Source organism: Ictidomys tridecemlineatus, chromosome 5 (assembly GCF_052094955.1).
Source record: "Ictidomys tridecemlineatus isolate mIctTri1 chromosome 5, mIctTri1.hap1, whole genome shotgun sequence".
NCBI lineage: Eukaryota > Metazoa > Chordata > Mammalia > Rodentia > Sciuridae > Ictidomys > Ictidomys tridecemlineatus.
The window spans coordinates 185,721,334-185,742,457 of NC_135481.1; the positions used below are offsets into that span (position 1 = coordinate 185,721,334).

The 21,124-nt window shown below is 45.2% G+C and overlaps 1 protein-coding gene across 3 annotated transcripts in view; it reads left to right on the top strand.

Moving 5' to 3' along the window:
* Mybl2 (MYB proto-oncogene like 2) overlaps window positions 1–21,124 on the top strand; it is a 34,913-nt gene that overhangs the window by 7,667 nt on the left and 6,122 nt on the right. For 2 of the 3 annotated variants that reach the window (XM_005327126.5, XM_078051821.1), the window contains 7 exons: window positions 1,636–1,707; window positions 2,501–2,593; window positions 4,175–4,395; window positions 9,384–9,546; window positions 13,730–14,017; window positions 15,288–15,707; window positions 17,681–17,820. In XM_005327126.5, the coding sequence (XP_005327183.2) occupies window positions 1,636–1,707; window positions 2,501–2,593; window positions 4,175–4,395; window positions 9,384–9,546; window positions 13,730–14,017; window positions 15,288–15,707; window positions 17,681–17,820 (1,397 nt within the window). The remainder of the gene's footprint in view (window positions 1–1,635; window positions 1,708–2,500; window positions 2,594–4,174; window positions 4,396–9,383; window positions 9,547–13,729; window positions 14,018–15,287; window positions 15,708–17,680; window positions 17,821–21,124) is intronic. The other variant, XM_078051822.1, reaches the window with a different exon arrangement.

A 21,124-nucleotide genomic window follows, 5' to 3' on the forward strand; every position in this document is an offset into this window, starting at 1 on the left:
TGGAGCCATGGGAGGTTTTATTTAATTTTTTTTTTTTTTTTTTTTTGGTTGAGAGGTACAGAGGATTGAACCAGGGGTGCTTTACCACTGATCTACATCCCCAGTCCTTTTTATTTTTTATTTTGAGACAGGGTCTCACTAAGTTGCTGAGGCTGGCCTAGAACTTGGAATTCTCCTGCCTCAACCTTCCAAGTCTCTGGAATTATTATAGGTGTGTACTACCACTCTTGGAAGATTTTTTAAAAAAATCAATTTGAGGAATGCTTCATGTAAAAACAACCACAGCCTTTTAAATACAATTCAATGAGTTTCCACAGGTACTTATATTACTGCCATGAATCTACTAGTATTGTCATGTTTTAGAATATTTCCATTACCCCCAATAGTTCTCCCTCCCCCACTGGCCTCAGTCAACAACTGACTACCTTTTTGTCCCTTTAGCTTAGATTATGTTTTCTAGAATTTCACATGCATGTAATTATATAGCATCTTTTTATGTCTGACTTCTTTGACTCATCATCATGATACTGAGATTCATGTTGTGTGAATCAATGTCAATTTTCCAGAGTACCAGGGATTGAACTCGGGAGCCCTCAATTACTGAGCAACATCCCCAGCCCTATTTTGTATTTTACTTAGAGACACGGTCTCACTGAGTTGCTTAGTGCCTCACTTTTTTTTTTTTTTTTTTAAGAGAGAGTGAGAGAGGAGAGAGAGAAAGAGAATTTTTAATATTTATTTTTTAGTTCTTGGCAGACACAACATCTTTGTTGGTATGTGGTGCTGAGGATCGAACCTGGGTCGCACACATGCCAGGCGAGCGCGCTACCGCTTGAGCCACATCCCCAGCCCAGTGCCTCACTTTTGTTGAGCCTGGCTTTGAACTCGAGATTCTCTTCCTCAGCCTCTCAAGCCGCTGGGATTATAGCAGCGAAGACTGCGAGACTTCCTGTACATATGAGCTGGTCTTCCTTTCATATTTTGACAGCTTCTGTTTTGCCTTCCAGCTATTTTTTTTTTTTTTTTTTTTTTTTTTTTTAGTGCTGGGGATCAAACCCAGGGCCTTGGGCATGCAAGGCAAGCACTCTACCAACTGAACTCTATCCCCAGCCTATCCTTTCAGCTACTTTTTATTCTGCCATAAATTCTGGTCTTGGTATGATAAGGGCTTTCATATACACTCTGCCTTCTTTCAACTCTTTTCCTTCTGCAGCAGCCAAAGGGAACTTTGTAACAAGCACATGGAAACCTTAACTGTGCATTGCCCAAATTGTACCAGTGGCTTTAGGAGGTAGAGGCCTAAATTCTACCTGTGGTCTGGCTCCTGCCATCCCTTCTAGAACCATTCTACATTCCAGCTATACTGCATTTCTTTGGAACCTTCCCTTGGTCTTCCTGGTTAGGCTATCACTATACCCCTGTATAGAGAAGGGGGGCATTGTGGGCAGTTTGATTAGCATCTGCCTCCTTCTAGATTAAGCCTTATGATGTCCTGTCAGATTTGTTGCTGGCTATTGCTGTGACTAGCACCTGGCACAGAGTAAGTGCTCACTTCAAGAGTGGATAAAAGAGGCTGTATCAGGGGTGGCTGCGAGACTTCCTGTACATATGAGCTGGTCTTCCTTTCATTGGCAGGATGAGCAGCTGAGGGCTCTGGTGAGGCAGTTTGGACAGCAAGACTGGAAGTTCTTGGCCAGCCACTTTCCCGTGAGTAGGCCTCTCTGGAGCCCCTTTGTAGGACAAGGGTCTGGGTAACCAGTGTGTCCCAGGACTTTTCTTCCCATACCAGTTTGAGGAAGCCTACCAGAAATGTTTCTCAGCTACTTCAGCATGCCTGGGAGCCTTTAGGCTCAGAGACCTTTGCAGTATGTGGTCCATGGCCTATTTGCATTTCTTCTTGTAAAACTGGAGAGAATAGATGCTTCATTTTCTCTACAGAGGGGAAGTGATACTTGCAGCAGATTTCACAGTGGGGGCCCTGGAGAGCTGGCTGGTCCCTCCACATCTGAACATTTAGAGCCCCCTGAGGATGAGTGGCCCCCGCTGGCACCCCTAACACCCAGGCTGTAGGTGACTGGAGGCAGGAGTATCACTGTAGCTTCCATCTGGCTGACGGTTGGGGTTCCTCAGACAGCTCAGGGGCAGAGTCAGCAGATCCCTCTCCCCCTTTAGCTCCCTGTCTTGTATGTTATCTGAACATTTCAAGGAATAAACATGCTTCCCCAGAAAACAGGGATTCCTTCATGCCCCACAAAGCTTCTGCAGAAGGGTCCCCTGTGCTTAGGTGGTGGGAAGTGGCTTTCCACAGGGGCCTGAGTTCATCCTGTTTTATAGTAAAGGGAAAGCATGCATATTCTGTCGTGTGGGAGTGTAGCATGTGATGGGTGCATGGGGTAAGTGCACCCACCTGAGGCCCCAGGGCCCTGAGCCCAGTGTTCAGCCAGAGTCCAGTTATCCTAGAAGTTTTCACAGGTTCCTGTTCTTCCTGTTCCCTTCCCAGAACCGCACGGACCAGCAATGCCAGTACCGATGGCTGAGGGTTTTGAATCCAGACCTTGTCAAAGGGCCATGGACCAAAGAGGAAGACCAGAAGGTAACTGTTGACCTGGCGCTGCACACAGGATGGGTCTTCACTCACCGTCAGTGATCTGGGCATTGTGAGGCTGCCCTGCCTGGTGGCAGGGGTGTCCAGTTAAACGGTGGATGTGACTCATCCTGCTTGTCAGTCTGAACTGGGCCACTCTATCTAGCTCTGGCCCCAAGGCTCAGAGCCTCAGAGTCTCTAGATCTCCCCACTCCTTACATATAGGCTCAGGGCTGCTGGACAAGTTACCCGACTTTTTCCCATTTATGAAAGGAAACAGCTGCGGTACCTGCTGTAACAGTGAACAGGTGATGTGCATGAGGGGCTTGCTCAGCAGGCAGTGGTTGCTGGTCTCCTTTATTGTGATGTAAAGGAACTCAGAGCTTCTGGGGGGCCTTGTTTGTTGGGAGCACCATAGTCCTTTGAGATGGGCAGAAGATGAACTCTCAGTCCCATTTTATAAGTGGGGAGACCCAAGGCTCAAAGAGGGTTGAGGATGTGTCCACCCTAGGAAGAGCAGCACCATGACCATCCTGGGCTGTTTTTTGGGAGTTCCTCATCTGGGTCTTCTCCCCCACGTCAGTCCAGAGATTCCATTCCGTGGTTGTAGGTACAGCCCCCAAAGAAAGCAGGAAGGAGAAGGAAGCTAGATATGTTAAAATTGCTTTTAAAATCCTTTCTTTTTTCTGGTACTAGAGATTGAACCCAGGGTGCTTTACCACTGAACTATATCCCCAGTCCTTTTTATCTTTTTATTTTGAAACAGGTTTTACTGAATTTTGGAGGGTCTTGCCAAGTTGCCCAGCTGGTCTCAAACTTGCAATCCTCCTTTCTCAGCTTTTTTCATTGGGATTACAGGCATGCACTACCAAGTTCAGCTCCTTTTTTTCCCTCTTTAATCAAGTGATGTGTGGTTGCTCTAAATGTTTAAACTACACAGAAATAGATTTGAATAATTCTCACCCAACTCCCTTTGCCCAGAAGGATCTGTCTTTCTTAGTGTGCTGTGACCTATGTGTACATGAGAATATATATAGAGAGAATTTGTGAGGGGCCTGGTCTGATTCTGGTGGCTACATTTGTTGTGGTTTGTGTTCTGAGCCACGGGGCCTGGCTGAGAGGCAGTTGGGAATTGAAATCAAGCCATAGTTAGTTGTGCCTTGGGGTTCTACCCTCTTGATCTCCACAGAAGTGCTGCAGGGGATTGTGGCACCTGAGGTGTGTCTGGCAGGAGGAAGACATGTCTCCTACACTTAGTTCACATGGCTCTGCAGTGGCAGAGATCCTTGGGTACTGTGGGTTGGAGCCTTGCAGACTGGCTTGAGCTCTAAGGAGGAAGGCAGGAGGACCTTGGGGATCCTTTTCCTTTGTTTGGTTTATTCAGGCCATAACTGACAGGGACATGGACTCAGTCACATGGACTACACAAAGTCCTCTGAGCAGCATCCCCATTAACTCCCATGATACTTGAGGGGGTGTGGCCAGTGGTGCCTCTTAAGGGCCACAGTGAGGCTCATGTGGATGTGAAGATACTGAAGAGTGGGTGAGGGAAGTGCTGATCCTGCTGGTTCACAGAGACTCTTCTCCAAGGTCATTGAGCTGGTCAAGAAATATGGCACAAAGAAGTGGACGCTGATTGCCAAGCACCTGAAGGGCCGGCTGGGGAAGCAGTGCCGGGAACGCTGGCACAACCACCTCAACCCTGAGGTGAAGAAGTCCTGCTGGACTGAGGAAGAGGACCGCATCATTTGTGAGGCCCACAAGGTGCTGGGCAATCGATGGGCCGAGATTGCCAAGATGCTGCCGGGGAGGTGAGCTGCCTTCTGGGGGCTTAGGGACTGGTGCAGGCAGGGTGATGGTCCAGGAGGCAAGGCCCGTGCTTCCTTGAGTGTACTGAGGTCTTATACTCTGTTCTGTACTTTCCATCCAGCCTTGTCTCCAGGTAGCCCAGAGGCATCATTGTCAGGAGAAAAAGTGCATCCCCCAGGCTTCCTGATCTTAGAAAGACAGACAGTGCCAAGGGAGGCCACAGCCAGAAATCAGTTTGTACTACAATCCACTGGAATGTTGTAATGAGAAACTTCAGTTCTCTTTCTCCACCTTCTACTGAAACATCTTTTTTTACTTCTGGTTTTTACCTCTACATTTATTAACGATGTGCTGGTTTCTCTTTGAATCTTGGTTTTCAGCTATAGAAGAAAATTTAGATTTCTTAGACTTTCCTACCCTTCAAACCTCCCTGTTGCCCCAGTATACTATGGAAATTTTTACTTAAAGACAAAGTGCTTATAGTATTCTAATATCTAAGGTGTTTCCTTCTTGTCTGACATTTGCTTTTCCTGGAGTTAATGTTTGCCTTGTTTTTTGATTTACAGTTTCTAAGTCTTATAGCTCTTGTGTGTTTCTTAGTGGCCCATCATGTCCTTAGAGTATCCATAAGTGCTATTTTTCAAATGCTTAGAATGAATCAGGCAATATTTTTTATTGTTTTTTCTTCAGAGAACCAATCATGGATTTATCTTTGCTTTTCCATTTGCCAGTTTCTTTCCAGGAATCCTGCCCTGTTGTGACCTTGGAGCATTCCTTTGCCTCCCTCCTGATAGCTCCCTCTTCTTTATTTCCTTCCTTGTTTTGGTGAAGCACATTCTTTATTAGGTTCCTGAGATAAGTACAAGGGAGGTAAATTTTTGGTAATGGCAGTGTCTCCATTCTACCTCACGTTTGATTGATAGCTTGGATGAATACAGAGTTTGGAAATAATTTCCTTCAGAATATTGAAAGCATTTGTTCTAGTCACTTTTTTTGCTATTGTGACTGAAAGATCTAACAAACATTTTTAAAGCAGGAAAAGTTTATTTGGGGGTTCACAGTTTCAGAGGTCTCAGACCATAGGAAGCTGCTCCATCCCTTGGGGCTCCAGGTGAGGCAGTATTGTGGCAAAAGAGTGTGGGGGAGGGAAGTGGCTCTAGATTTGATTGTTAGGAAGCAGAGAAAGGAGAGCTCAGCTCAGGAAATATATCTCCCAAAGACATGCCCCTGAGAACCTCCCTCCTGCAGACACACCCTGCCCTACTGGCCTTTACTCAGTTAATCCCTATTAGGATTAATTCACTGATTGGGTTAAAACTGTCAGTTATGAACTATGTTCCATCTCTTGGTTTTCTGGGAGAGTTCTTTGATCTTCTTCTTTTTTTCCTCCTATAACAAGCATTATTTTATTGGTAGATTATTAGGATTACAATATATTTTGGTAAATACATCAATGTGTTCTAATTAGAAATCTTTTATAGAAAAAGCAATAAGGTATAATAAAACTGAATTCTACTCTTCCTCCTTTCCTGTATTTTAAATGTCCTCATTTAGCGGATGGGATGTTGCTCAGTTGTCCAGCTCTTGCCTAACAAGCATAAGATTCTGGTTCAATCCCCAGCATTACAAAACAGCAAATCTCTCTATATATTTTCCTTATCTATAAAATGAGTAATATAGTAAACTCCTTTGAGAATATTTTAGGAATAAAGAAATTCATGAGCACCACTTGAAACCTCGTAACGACTGTATTATGAGGTTATTAATAATTGTGGATTTTATAATTGCCATTGTTATTTTTATTCTTTTTAGACATACATGACAGAGTAGAGTGTACTTTGGCATATTATCCGTCCAGTGGATTGTGGCTTATCCTAATGAGGATCCTATTCTTGTGGTTGTACATGATGCAGAGTTACCCTTATCATGCATTCAAATACAAGGAAGGATAGGAAAGTTATGTCATGATTAACTCTACTGTCCTTCCTATTCCTCTCCCTGCCCCCTTCCCTTCATTCCCCTTTGTCTAATCCAGTAGACTTGTATTCTTCCCCTCCTCACCGTCTCTTGTGTGTTAGCATCCATGTATCAGAGACAACATTTACCTTTGGTTTTTTGGGAGTGGCTTATTCCACTCAACATAGTGTTCTCCAGTTCCATTTGTTTACTGGAAAATGCCCTAATCTCATTCTTCTTTATAGCTGAGTAATAGTCCATTGTGTGTATGTTTTGTTCTTTCTTTCCAAATCCTTCTTTGGAAATCATTCTGATTAAGAAGTCTTACCTTATAAAGTCACACTTTTGTTTACTTTTTTGATACTGGAGATTGAATTTAGGCACTCAACTGCTGAGCCACACCCATAGCCTTATTTTGTATTTTATTTAGAGACAGGGTCCCACTGAGTTGCTAAGCACCTCGCCATTGCTGAGACTGGCTTTGAACTCATGTTCCTCCCAAGCCACCACACCTGGTACTTTCATTTTCATTTTCTGGCCCTGTTTTTATTTTGTATTTGTAACAACTTATTTTACAATTAGTGTAATATTTTTTGAAAATACTGCTCCCTTCCTACATTGTCTGCTTTTCCTGTGTTTCTTTTTGTTTTGCTAGTTTTCATTTCATTTTGGAGGCTTCTTTGAAAGTCCGCTGATCCTTGACTGGCTATTAATCTTCAGGAACCAGTTGTTAAAAGTGGTTTGGAAGCCCACTGCACACAGGCTGTGCTTATCTGCTGGTGGGCTCTGCATCATGGAGTGACTGAGTATCCACTGGCCTTGTAGAAGGACATTCGAAGAACTGATGAGTTTTTACTGCGTTGTTCCTTTCCCCAGAGATGCATGAGTTCTTCAGATTGATGCCCTAGGGCTCCAGAGGCTAGTGGAAATTCTAGATCAAGGTATAGGGGTCTCCCCTCCAGTGTTAGGATTTTCATTCAGTCCCAGTTTCAGCCTGGTGCATCATCCCAGCCCTTGGCTGTGGCCAGGGTGCCCAATCATTTCTTCCTTGAGAATAAACCTTCCTTCTGCTTGCAGGGACTTGTAAAGGTCTGTTTGCTGCTGTCTTCTACCCTGGTCTCATTCTTGGGCATTTTTGCCATATTGTGTTTTGTTTCATTCTGGTTCCTTTCTTTGTCATGGCAGTAAAGTCCTGGGAGGGAGAGGAAAGAAAGTTCCAGGTCACGTTTCTCCTGAAGTCAGGAATTTTGTTTTCATAACTCAGTGCCTGAGTATATTGTCTTTTGGGGGCGATATACTTGGGTTGGAGATGCAGGCCTCTTACGCTGAATAACCTGGTTGGCCTTGCAGATGCCACCAGCTTCCCCTTTATCTGCCGGCACCCTTAGTCACGTGGTAGTCGTTAGCCCCCCTCCCCCCAACACCATAAACTCTTCCTGACAACTCTGCTGCTCTGTGGGCCTGGAGGGCCCTGTCGCCTTGTCCCTGCTGTGTGGCTCCTGGGTTCTTGTCCTTCATTCTCAGCAGGATGGGGGTATTACTTCTTTAGTGAAGTTTTCTCTGTCCTTCCAAAACTGGTCAGGTCCTAGTGGCCTCTGGGTGGTGCAGTGCTCTGCCTTTTTTCCAAGGAGTTCTACCCTAATTGCAGGTAGATTTAATGCCTATCTCCTCCACTAGATGAGACGAAATGGCAACCATTCAGTCTCATTGGCTGACATATCCCCAGTAACTGGAATGATTCTCAGTGTACCATGGGTGCTTCATAAATACCTGTGAGTAGAGGCGTGAGTTTGGAGCACCCTGGACTCTGACCTGGTGGGTGGGAGGGCTTGGGAGATGTTGTAGTTTGGGTTTTCTAGTGGTCAGGAACCAGAGACAAGATGCAAGTACAAGGAATTTACTAAGGAAAGACTGTCACTTGTTAGGGAAAAAGTGGAGAAGAACAGGGAAAGCATGGAGCAAGAATGGGGTTTCTGGTAAAGTCTGGTCTTGGCCTGAACGAGGCCAAGATATGCGGGTGGGGCACATGAACAGTAGGGGTGTGTGTGCGTGCAAGGGTTGGGTAGCTCCTGGACATCTCTGGTTGTCTTCCAAGGCCATTCTCTAGAGAAAAAGTCATAGGTAGAAGCTGTTGGCAGCAAAACAGCTGCTGGGGGCTTGGTGTACTGTACACTTGGGGGATCTGGGCGAAGCACCAGCATCCCATGCCCCACATGCTGCCCAGCCAGCACTGTCCTGTAGGACCAGAGCACAAATGGCCAGAGATACAGACCCTCCTTAGACTTCTTGCTCAGTTAAGCTGTTACTCTCTTCTGGTCACATCTCAGCAGAAAAGCACTCTGCTCAGAGCCCAAAGAAGGCAGTGCTCTGCGCTGCTGGGACACTGCTGCACAGCTGGACTGCCACGGTCACCACTCGCCTGTGCACCACAGTGTCCTGTGTCTCTACATCGCATGCTGTGTGCTTCTGTACCTCTGCATGCTGGTTGTACTAACCTTGACCTGCTCTGTGCTTTTCCTCTATCGTCCTCCTCTGTATACTATTTATACCTCTGCTGATGTGTCCTCATCATCCATTAGTGATGGAACATGAAGTAGTATATTTTTTTAGATAGAGAGGTAGACAGTAAGTGGTCTTTGTACCCTCTGTGACCATTCATAAGTCTGTGAGCTGAGCAAGGCTTGCATGCAAGGTGATTGTGAGACTGATTTCAGGGGTCAGTAGTCAATAGTTTGCTTATGGATTTTGCAGATTCAAAATGGCCCAGGGATTGGGGTGAATAAGAGTTGCAAATATATTTTAGATTTTGCCATTTTGCCAGAGCCTAAATAATACATTTGTTTACTTCATAGAGATGGGTGGAAATTCTTGAGGGCTAGAAGCAGACATTGCCTTAGAGCTGTGATACCTTAGAGTTCATCCGGATATACCTTCATTTACAGAAGTGAAACTCAGTTCAGGGAGATTGCAGTGTGCCTCAGGGTGCACCAGCTAAGAGCTCAGGGGTTCAGAGGTCCTTGGTTTTCCCCTGCAGGACAGACAATGCCGTGAAGAATCACTGGAATTCCACCATCAAAAGGAAGGTGGACACGGGAGGCTTCCTCAGTGACTCCAAAGACTGCAAACCTCCTGTGTACTTGTTGCTGGAGCTCGAAGACAAGGACAGCCACCAGAGTGCCCAGCCTGCAGAAGGCCAGGTGAGATGGCTATACCATAACCCAGCCTTGGCTTCACCTCCAGTTTGTTTCATTTCACGTTTGTCTGATACCATCTCGTAGAACACCTTATCTACATCAGTTATCCAGGTTCTGCTACAAGGTTCAATGTGGCTTGTGTTTCTAGGACCTTTTCTTGTAATAGACATCTACACATATTTTTTTTGCCTGCAGGCGAAGGAGAACAGAGCTGCCTGGTGTGGAGACTGAAACTTAGGCTGCAGAAGGGGCGTTCTCAGTCTCCTGTCCTCATTAACAGCTCCTTCTTACCTGTTGCTCTTTCTAGTCCTAAGATTGAAAGCATTTTTTCAGTTAAAAAAAGAGAAAAACAAAGCAAAAAAAAAAAAGCGTGCAGTCATGTTTAGTTTCCACCACAATTGAGACTGAATTCTCTGTGCTGCTATTGATTGGCCTTTTTCCTATCCCTAACTTCCTAATCTGTTTTTCCTCTCTGTATTTTTGCCTTTTCTGGACAGTCATATAAATGAAACCATAAAGCCTTACATTTAAAATTTAAAAAAAAAACCAATATATGCACACGTTAATATACCTCCATCCCACACCTCAGACCAACTGTTTTTACCTGTACCTCTAGTGATGTTCCTGGGTGTGTGTGGTACTGGGAATTGAACCCAGGGGTGCTCTACCACCGAGTTATATTCCCAACCCTTTTTATTTTAAATTTTGAGACAGGGTCTTGTTAGGTTGCCCAGATTGACTTTGAATTTGCCATCTTCCTCCCTTGGCACCCTGAGTAGCTGGGATTATAGGCGTCTATCACTGCACTGGGCTCCATTTTGTCCTTATGGTGATAATGTGGGACTGGTTGTTTCACACATTGTTGTTAGTGCTGACTGTGGTTGCATAATATACATGCCAGTTTTATGTGCACCAAAAACGTTATCATTGCTTTAATTTTAACTTTAGTTTATGCTTATTTTTGAGGTTTTTTTTTTTTTTAATCTCCTCCTGCTTTGTTAAGACATAATTGACAGGTCTGGGGGTGTGGCCAAAGTAGTAGAGCACTTGCTTATGATGAGCTAGGTCCTGGGTTCAGTCCCCAGCACTGCAAAAACAAGCAAACAAAAAGTCATAATTAAAAAATACAAATCACATATATTTATCTGTCTACAATGGAATATTTGTGTGGCATATAAACTTTTATGTGTATACACACAATGTAATGTTTTGACTAGTTAGGGTGACTGTTTTCCCTTAATGTGTTCATTTGCCTTGACTTGCTTTTTGTTTGTCTTTTTTCTTTTTTTTTTTTTTTTTTTTTTTTTTTAAAGAGAGAGTGAGAGAGAGAGAGGGAGGGAGAGAGAAAGAGAATTTTAATATTTATTTTTTAGTATTCGGCGTACACAACATCTTTGTTTGTATGTGGTGCTGAGGATCGAACCCAGGCCGCACGCATACCAGGCGAGCGCGCTACCGCTTGAGCCACATCCCCAGCCCTGTCTTTTTTCTTTTTTTGATTCTGGGGATTGAACCCAGGGTGCTTTACCACTGAGCCACATCCCCAGCCCTTTTTATTTTTTATTTTGAGTCAGGGACTTGCTAAATTGCTTAGAGTTTCACTACGTTGCTGAGGTTGGCCTCAAACTTGTGGTCCTCCTGCCTCAGCCTCTTGAGTATAAGGGTTACAGGTCTTCGCCACCATACCTATTGTGGTTTGTCTTATTTCTTATTGATTTCAAATGTATTTATTCTATATATTAAAATTCTATTCCCTTTATCTTGTAGTAAATTTCCCATTGTGTTGGTAGCTTCCTCATCTATTTATTTTATAAAGGTTAGAAAGGTAAAACAGACATCAAGTCACCCTGAGTTGAGAGTTCTGCTGCTTTTGATAGTATATGTAGTTACACGTAGTTATTAGCACAATCGGTACTAATCATTTTATCAACCCCAAGTCCAAAGTGTTGTTGCCCACTCTCTCTGATCTGGTCCTCTGAAGCCATCTGCCTATTGTTTGTAATTTTGCCTTTATAAGGAGGTTGTACACATGGAACCATATACATAGTCAGCTCTCTTGTGGTACTTTTTCACTTGGCATAATATATTTAGGAATTATCCATGTTGTTGTGTTTATCTGTAGTATTCCCTTATATTGATGAGTAATATTCTGTTGTAGGGATGTACTGCAGTTTATCAATTTACCAGCTGAGGGACATTTTTTTTTCAGGTGGTGTTTACAAATAAAGCTACTAGAAACATCCCTTTATGGGTTTTTGTTTTTGCTGTGCGGTTTGTTGAACCCAGAGCTTTGTGTATGGTAGGCAATTGCTCTGCCTCTGAGCTATATTCTTAGCTCTGGGTATGGGTTTTCGCTTGAATAGGTTTCCGTTCCTTCTATATAAATATAGTAAGTATTTTCCTAACTTTATAGAAGCCACAAAACTGGTTTCCTAAGTGATGTTCTTGTTCTTTTTCTATATTTATTTTTTAGTTGCAATTGGACACAATACCTTTATTTTATTTATTTATTTTTATGTGGTGCTGAGGATTGAACCCAGGGCCTTGCATGTGTTAGGCAAGTGCTCTACTGCTGAGCCACAACCCCCCAGCCCTGTTCTTTTGGTTTTTTGTTTTGTTTTGTTTTTGATAATGGATTGAACTGAAGGGTACTTTACTACTGAGCTACATCCCCAGTCCTTTTTATTCTTTATTTTGAAACAGCATTTTGTTAAGTTGCAGAGAGTTTCACTAAGTTGCCCAGGCTGGCCTTGAACTTGCAATCCTCATGCCTTAGTCTCCCAAGCCAGTGGGATTGCAGGTGTGTGCTTGACCCTAAGTGATGGTGTCTTGATGGCAGTTTTTAAACAGTGTTTTTGGCATCTTCTCATCTGCCCCATTATAGATAGCATTTAAAAGTTTTTAATCTGACCTGTTATCCATCTTCTCTTTTTTTCTGTGTCAAACTGTTTTCATTGCATTCGCTTGACAGCAGTGAAATTAACAGCTACCATTTCAATCAAGAACTTTAAGTGTCCTTGCTGATCTGCATAATGTCCTTGCGTGGAGAACCTTCGTGTCCTCATTTTACAGGCATCGAGGTCACACTACTTGTCCAAAGTCAGCTATTCAGGGGCAAAGCTGTGTCTGAATCCAGGGCCTGTGCTCTCTGCCTAGCCTCATTGGTTTCCTATTAATGTGGGATCCTGCTCCTTGTTCTCCACATGGCCTTGGTTAATCCCATATGCCATTTTTTTTTTCCAGAATTTTTATTGTAGAATGAAGAAGAGTACTGTGAACCACCATGTACCCAGCATTCAACTTCATCTTTGGTAGTTGCTAACGCTTTGCTACCCTTTTATCTATACTTCTGCTCATTCTCCTGGATTGAATTATTTTAACCCCTAGATTTCACATACTTAAGGATGTATTGTTATTAGATAGTTTTTTTTCCTTAAAAGCATAATCACAAATCCTTGCACAATTATTTTCTTAAGATCATGATAGACTTAACCTGTTATGAAAAACTATCAATAATAAGCTTATAATTAGGTAGGAAATTAATATAAATTCATGTGAAAGAGCATACAGTATGACGACAACTGTGTCGCAAACTTGCCATACAAAAGATGAAATAGAAGCTGGGCACATAAATAGATATGCTTGTAATCCCAGCAGCTCAGGAGGCTGAGGCAGGAGGATCACGAATTGAAAGCCAGCCTCAGCAACTTAGCGAGGACCTAAGCAACACAGTGAGACCCTGTTTCTAAATAAAATACAAAATAGAGGATGTGGCTCAGTGGTCAAGTGTCCCTGAGTTCAATCTCTGGTTGGTCTGCATACTCCACCCCCACACAAAAAAATAAAAACATTCACTTATAATAGTATGAAGCCATAGTATAGGTTCAGCCAGTTCAGGGACTTTGACATTGATTCTGAACTTTTACCTCATGCACAGTCCATGTGCCACCCTTTCCCATATTCATTCTGGGACTGTGTATTTAGCTGTTCTGTTGCTTTCATTAGCCTTCTTGTCTCACAACATTGATACTTTGTGAAGTGTGCAATGTGGCTAGTTATTTTATAGAATGTCTCTTTTGGGGTTCATGTGAGTTTGCTTGTTACTAAATTGAAGTTGTGTATTTTTAGCTGGAAACTGCTACATAGTCTATATCTCATAACAAAAATATACCCTTGTGTCTACCAGGAAAATCTCATGACCAGCTGGCCCTCAGCATCTATTACCATAAAGGAAGAGGAGGGTAGTGAGGGGGAAGCTGTGGCAACTGCCATGTCTAAGGAGCAGGAGCCTGTCCCTGCAGAGCTGGATGGAGTGCACACCCCAGAGCTGCTGGAGGAGTTCCCCAAGCATGAAGACCAGGAGGGCTCCCCCCCAGAAACCAGCCTACCCTACAAGTGGGTGGTGGAGGCTGCAAACCTCCTCATCCCTGCTGTGGGGTCCAGCTTCTCTGAAGCCCTGGACTTGATCGAGTCGGTATGTTGGCCAGAGCAGCTCACAGTGGGCACAGAGCATCTCCAGCAGGGAGCATTTTCCTCACAGACCTGTATCTTTTCCTTCACTCTGTCATCCTACTACCATTTACTGACCAGATGTGAGTAACCACCCTGATCAGGGCCTGAAGACACTGACTTGGTCACCATGAAATTTTCACCCTCTGTTATGAGCATCAGGGTGTGCAGGGTGCACCTGACCCCTGTGGACATCACCAGGTGGGATGGGAAGTCCTTCCCAGAGGAGAGCACTACATGAGTCCTCAAGGACGAGTGGCAGGTTAACAGCACAGGTTAGGTTTCCCTCGAGAGGCCCAGGAGGTGCCAGCTTTAGGGCTGCTTCTGGAGTGATAGGTGGTCTGTTGCTGCTCAGGGTAAGCAGCCGGTCTCTGTGTAAGGTTACCGAATGAGCTGGGGTTTGGGCTCCTTTGTGGAGAGCCCCTCAGTGGGGGCTGCACCTCTTGCATCATCCAGGAATCCGGTTGAGCTGTGTGGCCCAGACTCAGGTTCTTTCCATAGTTACTCTCTGCTGCTGAAGAGGAATTGCAACCAGTGAGAAACCTGCCGTCCTCCTGCTCCAGGCCAATCCTGTGGGATGTGCTTCTGGTCTACCAGATGCTGTCAGTTCCAGGATCTCCTTGAGATTGGGGTGTGGGCCTGAGGTCACCTTGCCCTGAGCTGGCTTCCACCTTTAAGAATGAACCTCCTCTGCCTCCAGCAAGTCCCAAGGACCAGAAATGCTGCTAGGCTGAATCTACTGAGGGTCACACCTCCAAGACCAGAGCAGAGCCCCTTCTCTAGAAGCCTTTGGGCTTGCACTGTCATTTCCTGGGTAAAGGTAGAAAGACTTGAGGTGACTCGGGTCTGTTCTCAGAAGCCCAGTGCCAGTTTCTTGGTCTGAAAATAGGAAAAGTCTTGTTTCCCCAGCAGGATGTTGGGATTGAAACTACTTTAGAAGTGCCCCAAGGAGGCCACTGTGATTGCCCTTCCATTGCTCTATATTGATTTCTAAAAGTAACTATGAAAATACAGTGCTGGGGAATATAGCTCAGTGATAGGGCACTCACCTAACATGCACGAACGAGGCCCTGGGTTCAATCCCTAGTGCCACCAAAGACTCTTTGAGGAAATGCATGGAAATGTTAATAATTGGTTTGGGGCTGAGGGACCATGTTTACTCCTGAGTATCTTCCTTTCTGAATGGTCGTACTGTATTAAAAGTAGTGTAATTCCTAACCTTCCTCTCTGGCCAGGACCCCGATGCTTGGTGTGACCTGAGTAAGTTCGACCTCCCTGAGGAGTCCTCTGTAGAGGGCAGCGTTGACAGCAGCTCAGGGCAGCCCCAAGCATTATTACAGCAGCAGCAACAGGCACTGCCAGTCCGCCAGCCCGCTGCCTCAGCACCGAACGTCACAGAGTACCGCCTGGACGGCCACACCATCTCGGACCTGAGCCGGAGCAGCCGGGGTGAACTGATCCCTATCTCCCCCAGCACTGAAGTGGGAGGCTTGGGTATTGGCACACCACCCTCCATGCTCAAGCGGCAGAAGAAGCGGCGAGTGGCTTTGTCCCCTGTCACAGAGAACAGTGCCAGTATGTCATTTTTGGACTCCTGCAACAGCCTCACCCCTAAGAGCACACCTGTAAAGACTCTCCCCTTCTCACCCTCTCAGGTATGTATCCCTGGCTCAGGGTCTGACACATAAGCATGCACTGTTCAGCCAGTATTCACTGAGCAGCTGCTATGTGCCTGGCCCCGTGCTCCATGTTCAGAACTCAGGGATGTGCAGAAACAGATTTGGCCCTGCCCTTGGGGAGTTTACACTGTGGCAGGAAGACTCAACTGTGATAAGAGGTATGAAGGAGGTAGCTTGTGGTGCTGTGCATTCATCTAAGCTGGGGGGCCAGGAGGGCTTTCAGGAGGTGGAGCAACCAGCAGATGACTGCTGGGAGAAGATCCTGCTCTTTGACCACCTGTTCCACAGCAGCTTTGCCAGTACCCCAGGAAGCTGAGTTGCAAATGACAGCCCCCTTGGAGAGGTAGTCAGTACTGGGGACAGGCTCAAGGTAGTAAATGGGGAATGCTTAGTCATCAAGAGCTTGCAAAGAGCTAGCCAGGTCCTGGGTCTGTCTCCAGGGGCTTTGTAGTATATGTTGAGTGTTGGGGGAGCCAGGAAGGACGCCTGGTCTTTTCTAAGGGTCTGGGGAGGCACCCAAGCTTCCTAGAAAGCGGTGTTAGAGCTGGGACTCCTTTCCTCCATCACCTTGACCAAGAGTGAAATTGCTGGAAGAGGTGGGGGCAGGATGGGCCTTAGAGACTGGATGTATCCTAGGTTACATGCTGCCCTGGGGCAGTAGGAGGATAGGTAGGTCCTGTGTGCCTGGCCCCGTGCTCCATGTTCAGAACTCCCTAAACCTGACTGGTTGAGCTGAGACATGGGGTCTGGCCCTCTGTGAGGCTGTGGGGGCGTTCAGGCCCAACAGTGGCATAAAGCAGATGGGCCTCTGTCCTGGAGGGATTGAGGCTCAGATTATGGTTCGAAATGGCTGATGGTGTTTTCCTGGGGAAGTCCTGTTTCAGTTTGCCAGGTGTGTCATATTAAAGTACTATAGTCTGGGTGGCTTAGATGGCAGAAATGTGTTTTCCTTCAGTAGAAGCCCAGGATCAAGGTGTGAGCAGCCTTGGTTCTAAGGTCTCTTTCTGTCTTAACCTTTCCTCCACTGTGTGACACTGTCTAATCTTTTGTCTTTTTTCTTAAAATCCCTTATTTTATAATTTTCTTATAAGAACACCAATTGTATTGGGTTAGAATGGGTGAAGGCCCACCCTAATGTCTTTTTGAAAAATTAATTACCTTCTTAAAATTTGCATTTCCAGGCTGGGGTCCAGAAGTCAGCGGTAGCATATATGAGGCCCAGGTTTGATCTTCAGTACTGAAAAACAAAACTTAAGTCCTCATCTCCAAGTACAGTCCCATTCTGAAGTGCTGGGGTTTGGATGTCAATATGTGAGCCTGAGAGGGACATAGTTCAGTCCATGACACATTCTTGAGTGGGGGCCTGGGTGGAGAAGGAAGACAGAAGAGCTTTGGGCTGCCTAAGTAGCCCTGAGGGATGGGAGTGTGGCCGCTGTCCTCTGGAGATCCTGCCTGGGCTGGTGGGCCTAAGGCTACCTACAGGTAGCTCTCTAAGCTGGTGACAACCTCTCAGGCAGGGAGGGCTTAGGTGTAGATGTGCTTCAGATCACAGATGCCAGTTCTAGCTAGATTTGAGTCTGACATGTACAAGTATTTGATTTTCAAAGGGTGCTTGTGTCTCAGGATTCACAGGGACTAATAACTGTATCGAGTCTTAGTCTGTGCCTCCACAGGCCATTTCAAAGCTGTGTTTTACTTCTGGAAAGGAAGCATAGTCAGCTTTCTTTGTCTTACTGCACTGTGTCCCAGCTATGATTTGGGTGATTGTGAGCCCGGGCCTATACAGCTACTTGATGGGTTCTTGTCCACCTGTGCTGGTCTTTGCTGTTCAGCTGAATTGGCCTTAGGGCAGCTGTATTATGGGGAGGGGCTTCTGAAGGTTGCTCCTCTAGTCCCAGGGCCCCAGGGCCCACAGGTCATCCTGTCCTGTGTTCTCTTTTTCCTGGCAGTTCCTGAACTTCTGGAACAAACAGGATACTCTAGAGCTGGAGAGCCCCTCACTGACGTCCACTCCAGTATGCAGCCAAAAGGTGGTAGTCACCACGCCCCTGCACCGGGACAAGACACCCCTGCACCAGAAGCATGCTGCGTGAGTGCTGGCGTCCACCTGCCCCTCCCGTAGCAGTGGACGGTGTGTGTGCCTGAGGCAGTGGGGAGGACTCCTGGAAAAGCACATCAGTTTCAGAAAGTGTTCTCCCTCTGACTCCACACCTCTCCATGATTGTCAGTCTAGCCTGCTATTTTATCTTTTCCCTCCCTCATTTAAAAAAAAATTTTAAAATAAATATTTTAAAAATATTTATTTATTTTTAGTTGTAGTTGGACACAATATCTTTATTTTTATGTGGTGTTGAGGATCGAACCCAGGGCCTCACACGCCCTAGGCAAGCACTCTATTGCTGAGCTACAATCCCAGCCCTCATTTTTTTAAAAAATATTTTTTTAGTTGTAGATGGACACAATCCCTTTATTTTGTTATTTAATTTGTTCAGGTGGTGCTGGGCATCAAACCCAGTGCCTAATGCATGCTAGGCAAGTGCTCTACCACTGAGCCACAACCCCAGCCCTATCATTTTAATTTTTTTTAACTTGATAGTTTTATAATATCAGGAGCATAGCCCAAGTTGACACAAAAACAGTGATCTCTTTCCCCCTTTATAAACTTTAAGTGCAAACCTGGAGTGTTTGACAGCCTTGCGTGTGGGCTGGAAGTGGCCCTGGCCCCTCATCTCTGGGGCTCTGTGCAACCCTGGCTCCAGCAGCCTGCAAGGCTGCCCAGCACCTGCCTTTTGGAAGAGCTTTCTATTCTTCACTCCATGGCTCAGGTAGCTAAATTCCACATGCAGTTGTTTCCTTGCTGCTCTGCCTATTGCTTTTGCTGTAGGAGAAGCTTGCTGATGTCCCAGAGGGAAGTTGTGATTCAGGAATCAGTTCATGAACTTAGCCCTTATAATGACAGGTGAATTTAGAAAGAACTCATGTATCACTTGGTTAGAAATCAGTCTCAACAGTGGATTTTTAAAAATATGTTTTAGAGCTGGGATATAGCTCAGTGGTAGAGTGCTTGCCTAGTATGTTCCAGGCCCGAGTTTGATCCCCCACACCCTAGTAAATGAGTAAGTAAACTAACACTCTCTCTCTCTCTCTCTCTCTCTCTCTCTCTCTCTCTCTCTCTGTCTCCCCCCCTCCCCCTCTCCCCCCTCCCCCTCTCCCCTCCCTCTCTCCCTCTCTCCCTCTCTCCCCCTCTTAGTAAAAAGATAGGTTTTGTGAGAAATGATTCTCCATTCAAACCAGAATTCTAGATTTTATATCTAAGCCCTTAAACAGAGATGCCAAACTGCAGAAGTCATTGATACCTCCCTTCTTTTCCCTCCTCAAGCCCAGGAATATTTGTTTACATGCCAGGCATGTTTTTTTAAGCAGGTTATTCCCACTGTCTCTGGTAGTTTCCTGACATGTGCAGGTTAGCACTCTCCTGAGTACACCCCTGGCTCCTCTGCATGTGTCTGGGCTCTCTCCTTTGTAGCGCTCTCCTCTTTGGTACTATGCCTTGTGATCTCTAGCTGCTGGGGACTCCTTGGACTCAGTAATTCTCTGCAACTCCAGGGTCTGCCAGGCTTCACCTGGGTGTCTTCTGCCAGTGCTGTGGCCAGCAGTCGCTGGCTCACTCTTTTGCCCTCCATCCCCATCCCTCAGGGGTCACTGTCCTCTGTTGCCTGGTGTTGGGGTCTTAAACCTTGCCTGTTCATCTGTTTCTTTGCTCTTCCAGGTGGGAGGGTACATCTGATCCTTGACAGTTTGTTTTGAGCAGAAGTGGAAGCATGATGTTTCATCTTTAAATTAAAGATTTTTTTGGTTTGCTAATATTCTCTTTGAAAACTTCTTTTTGATGTTTGCCAAGACATACTAGGCAAGAATGATACAGCCTTAAAGTTCAGACTTTATTGGTATCATTTTGTTGCCCACTGATTTTATATCCCATCTTTACTTTTTTTTGTTTTGTTTTGTTTTGTTTGGCTTTTTTCCTCTCTGAGGTTGTGGTTTATTGGAAGGGATGTTCACTAACAAATTTAGATTCCTGTTTGCTTACCATGGGGTTATGACCCCTTAAGCCCAGTGAGAGTTTCACACCAGGCCTCCTGAATATCACAGCTGAGCCCCACCTGCTTTAAAGGTGGTAGAGCACTTGAGCCGATGGTTGGGCAAAATCTAACCTGAGCCTATTCTACAATAAAGTTCTTGAAAAGTCAGTATTTCTAAAAAGTAGAATGGGTAAAGTCCAAAAATTTTAAGTCAAACGGTCTTAAATCCAGGACCTGCTATAAACAGAAACCACTATGTGGTCTTTCAGATGGTGAGGCCTGCGGAGGAGGATGATGGTGAGGGGTTTCTGACTGGTGGAGGTCAGAGGTGGCCTCTTAGATGGCTGTGAAGATTGCTGAGGAAAAAGCACAGTTCCGAGGTAGACACGTGCCTTTGTGTTTATGGAGCAATAGTAAGGGTTTGGGGAGAACCAGGTGGAGGGAACTGTGGAAGAGGAGGTAGGAGGTGTCTGGCCCTGTGCCCCTCACACATTGTTGACATGGCCCTAGGGTTTAACTGCTGAATGAGAGCAGGACTTCCCTGGGTAAAAATTTGATTTCCTTAGTTGATTCAGGGTTTTATTTATTTATTTATTTATTTATTTATTTATTTATTTGAGTTCTCAGAGATGGCTGGGCAAGGACTGTGCTCTTGCGATCTGGGCCTTCTTCCTGTTTCTTTTCTTTTTTATGATTTATTTTACAATAGAGTGTATTTTGACATATTATACACAAATGGAGCACAATTTATCATTCCTCTGGCTGTTTGTGGCTCGGTCTGTCCATTAGTGGAACCATACAGGTATACAGGGTCCTTCCTGCTTCTCAGCAAGGAAGGCGGAGACGGAAATCCTGAATAGCTGTGGCCTCTACTTGGCTTTCCTGCAGTACTCAGGTAGTGGAAACATCTGAGGCCCAGCTAGCTGCTTCCTTTATTGTCTTTGTCTGTGGATCCTTCTTTATAGGATTTTTGTTTTTTAGTTACCTCTTCTTTTTTTTTTTTTTTTTTTATTTTGAGACAGGGTCTTGCTAAGTTGCCTAGCTTGGCCTCAAACCTGAATCCTCCTGCCTCAGCCTCCTGAGTAGCTGGGATTATAGGCAGTGCCACCATGCTCAACATTTTTTAGTTACCTCTTCAATTTGCTAAGCTCTTTATGAGTGTGTGTTTATTTACCTTTACCCCTGCCTCTACTGCCCTGTTTCAGAGGAGGAATCCTGGGCTCCGTATGCGAGGCAAGTACTCTTCTGCTGAGCCACACCCCCAGCCCCTTTTCACCTTCCTTTTCTTCTTTATGTTCCTGTTCATTGTTT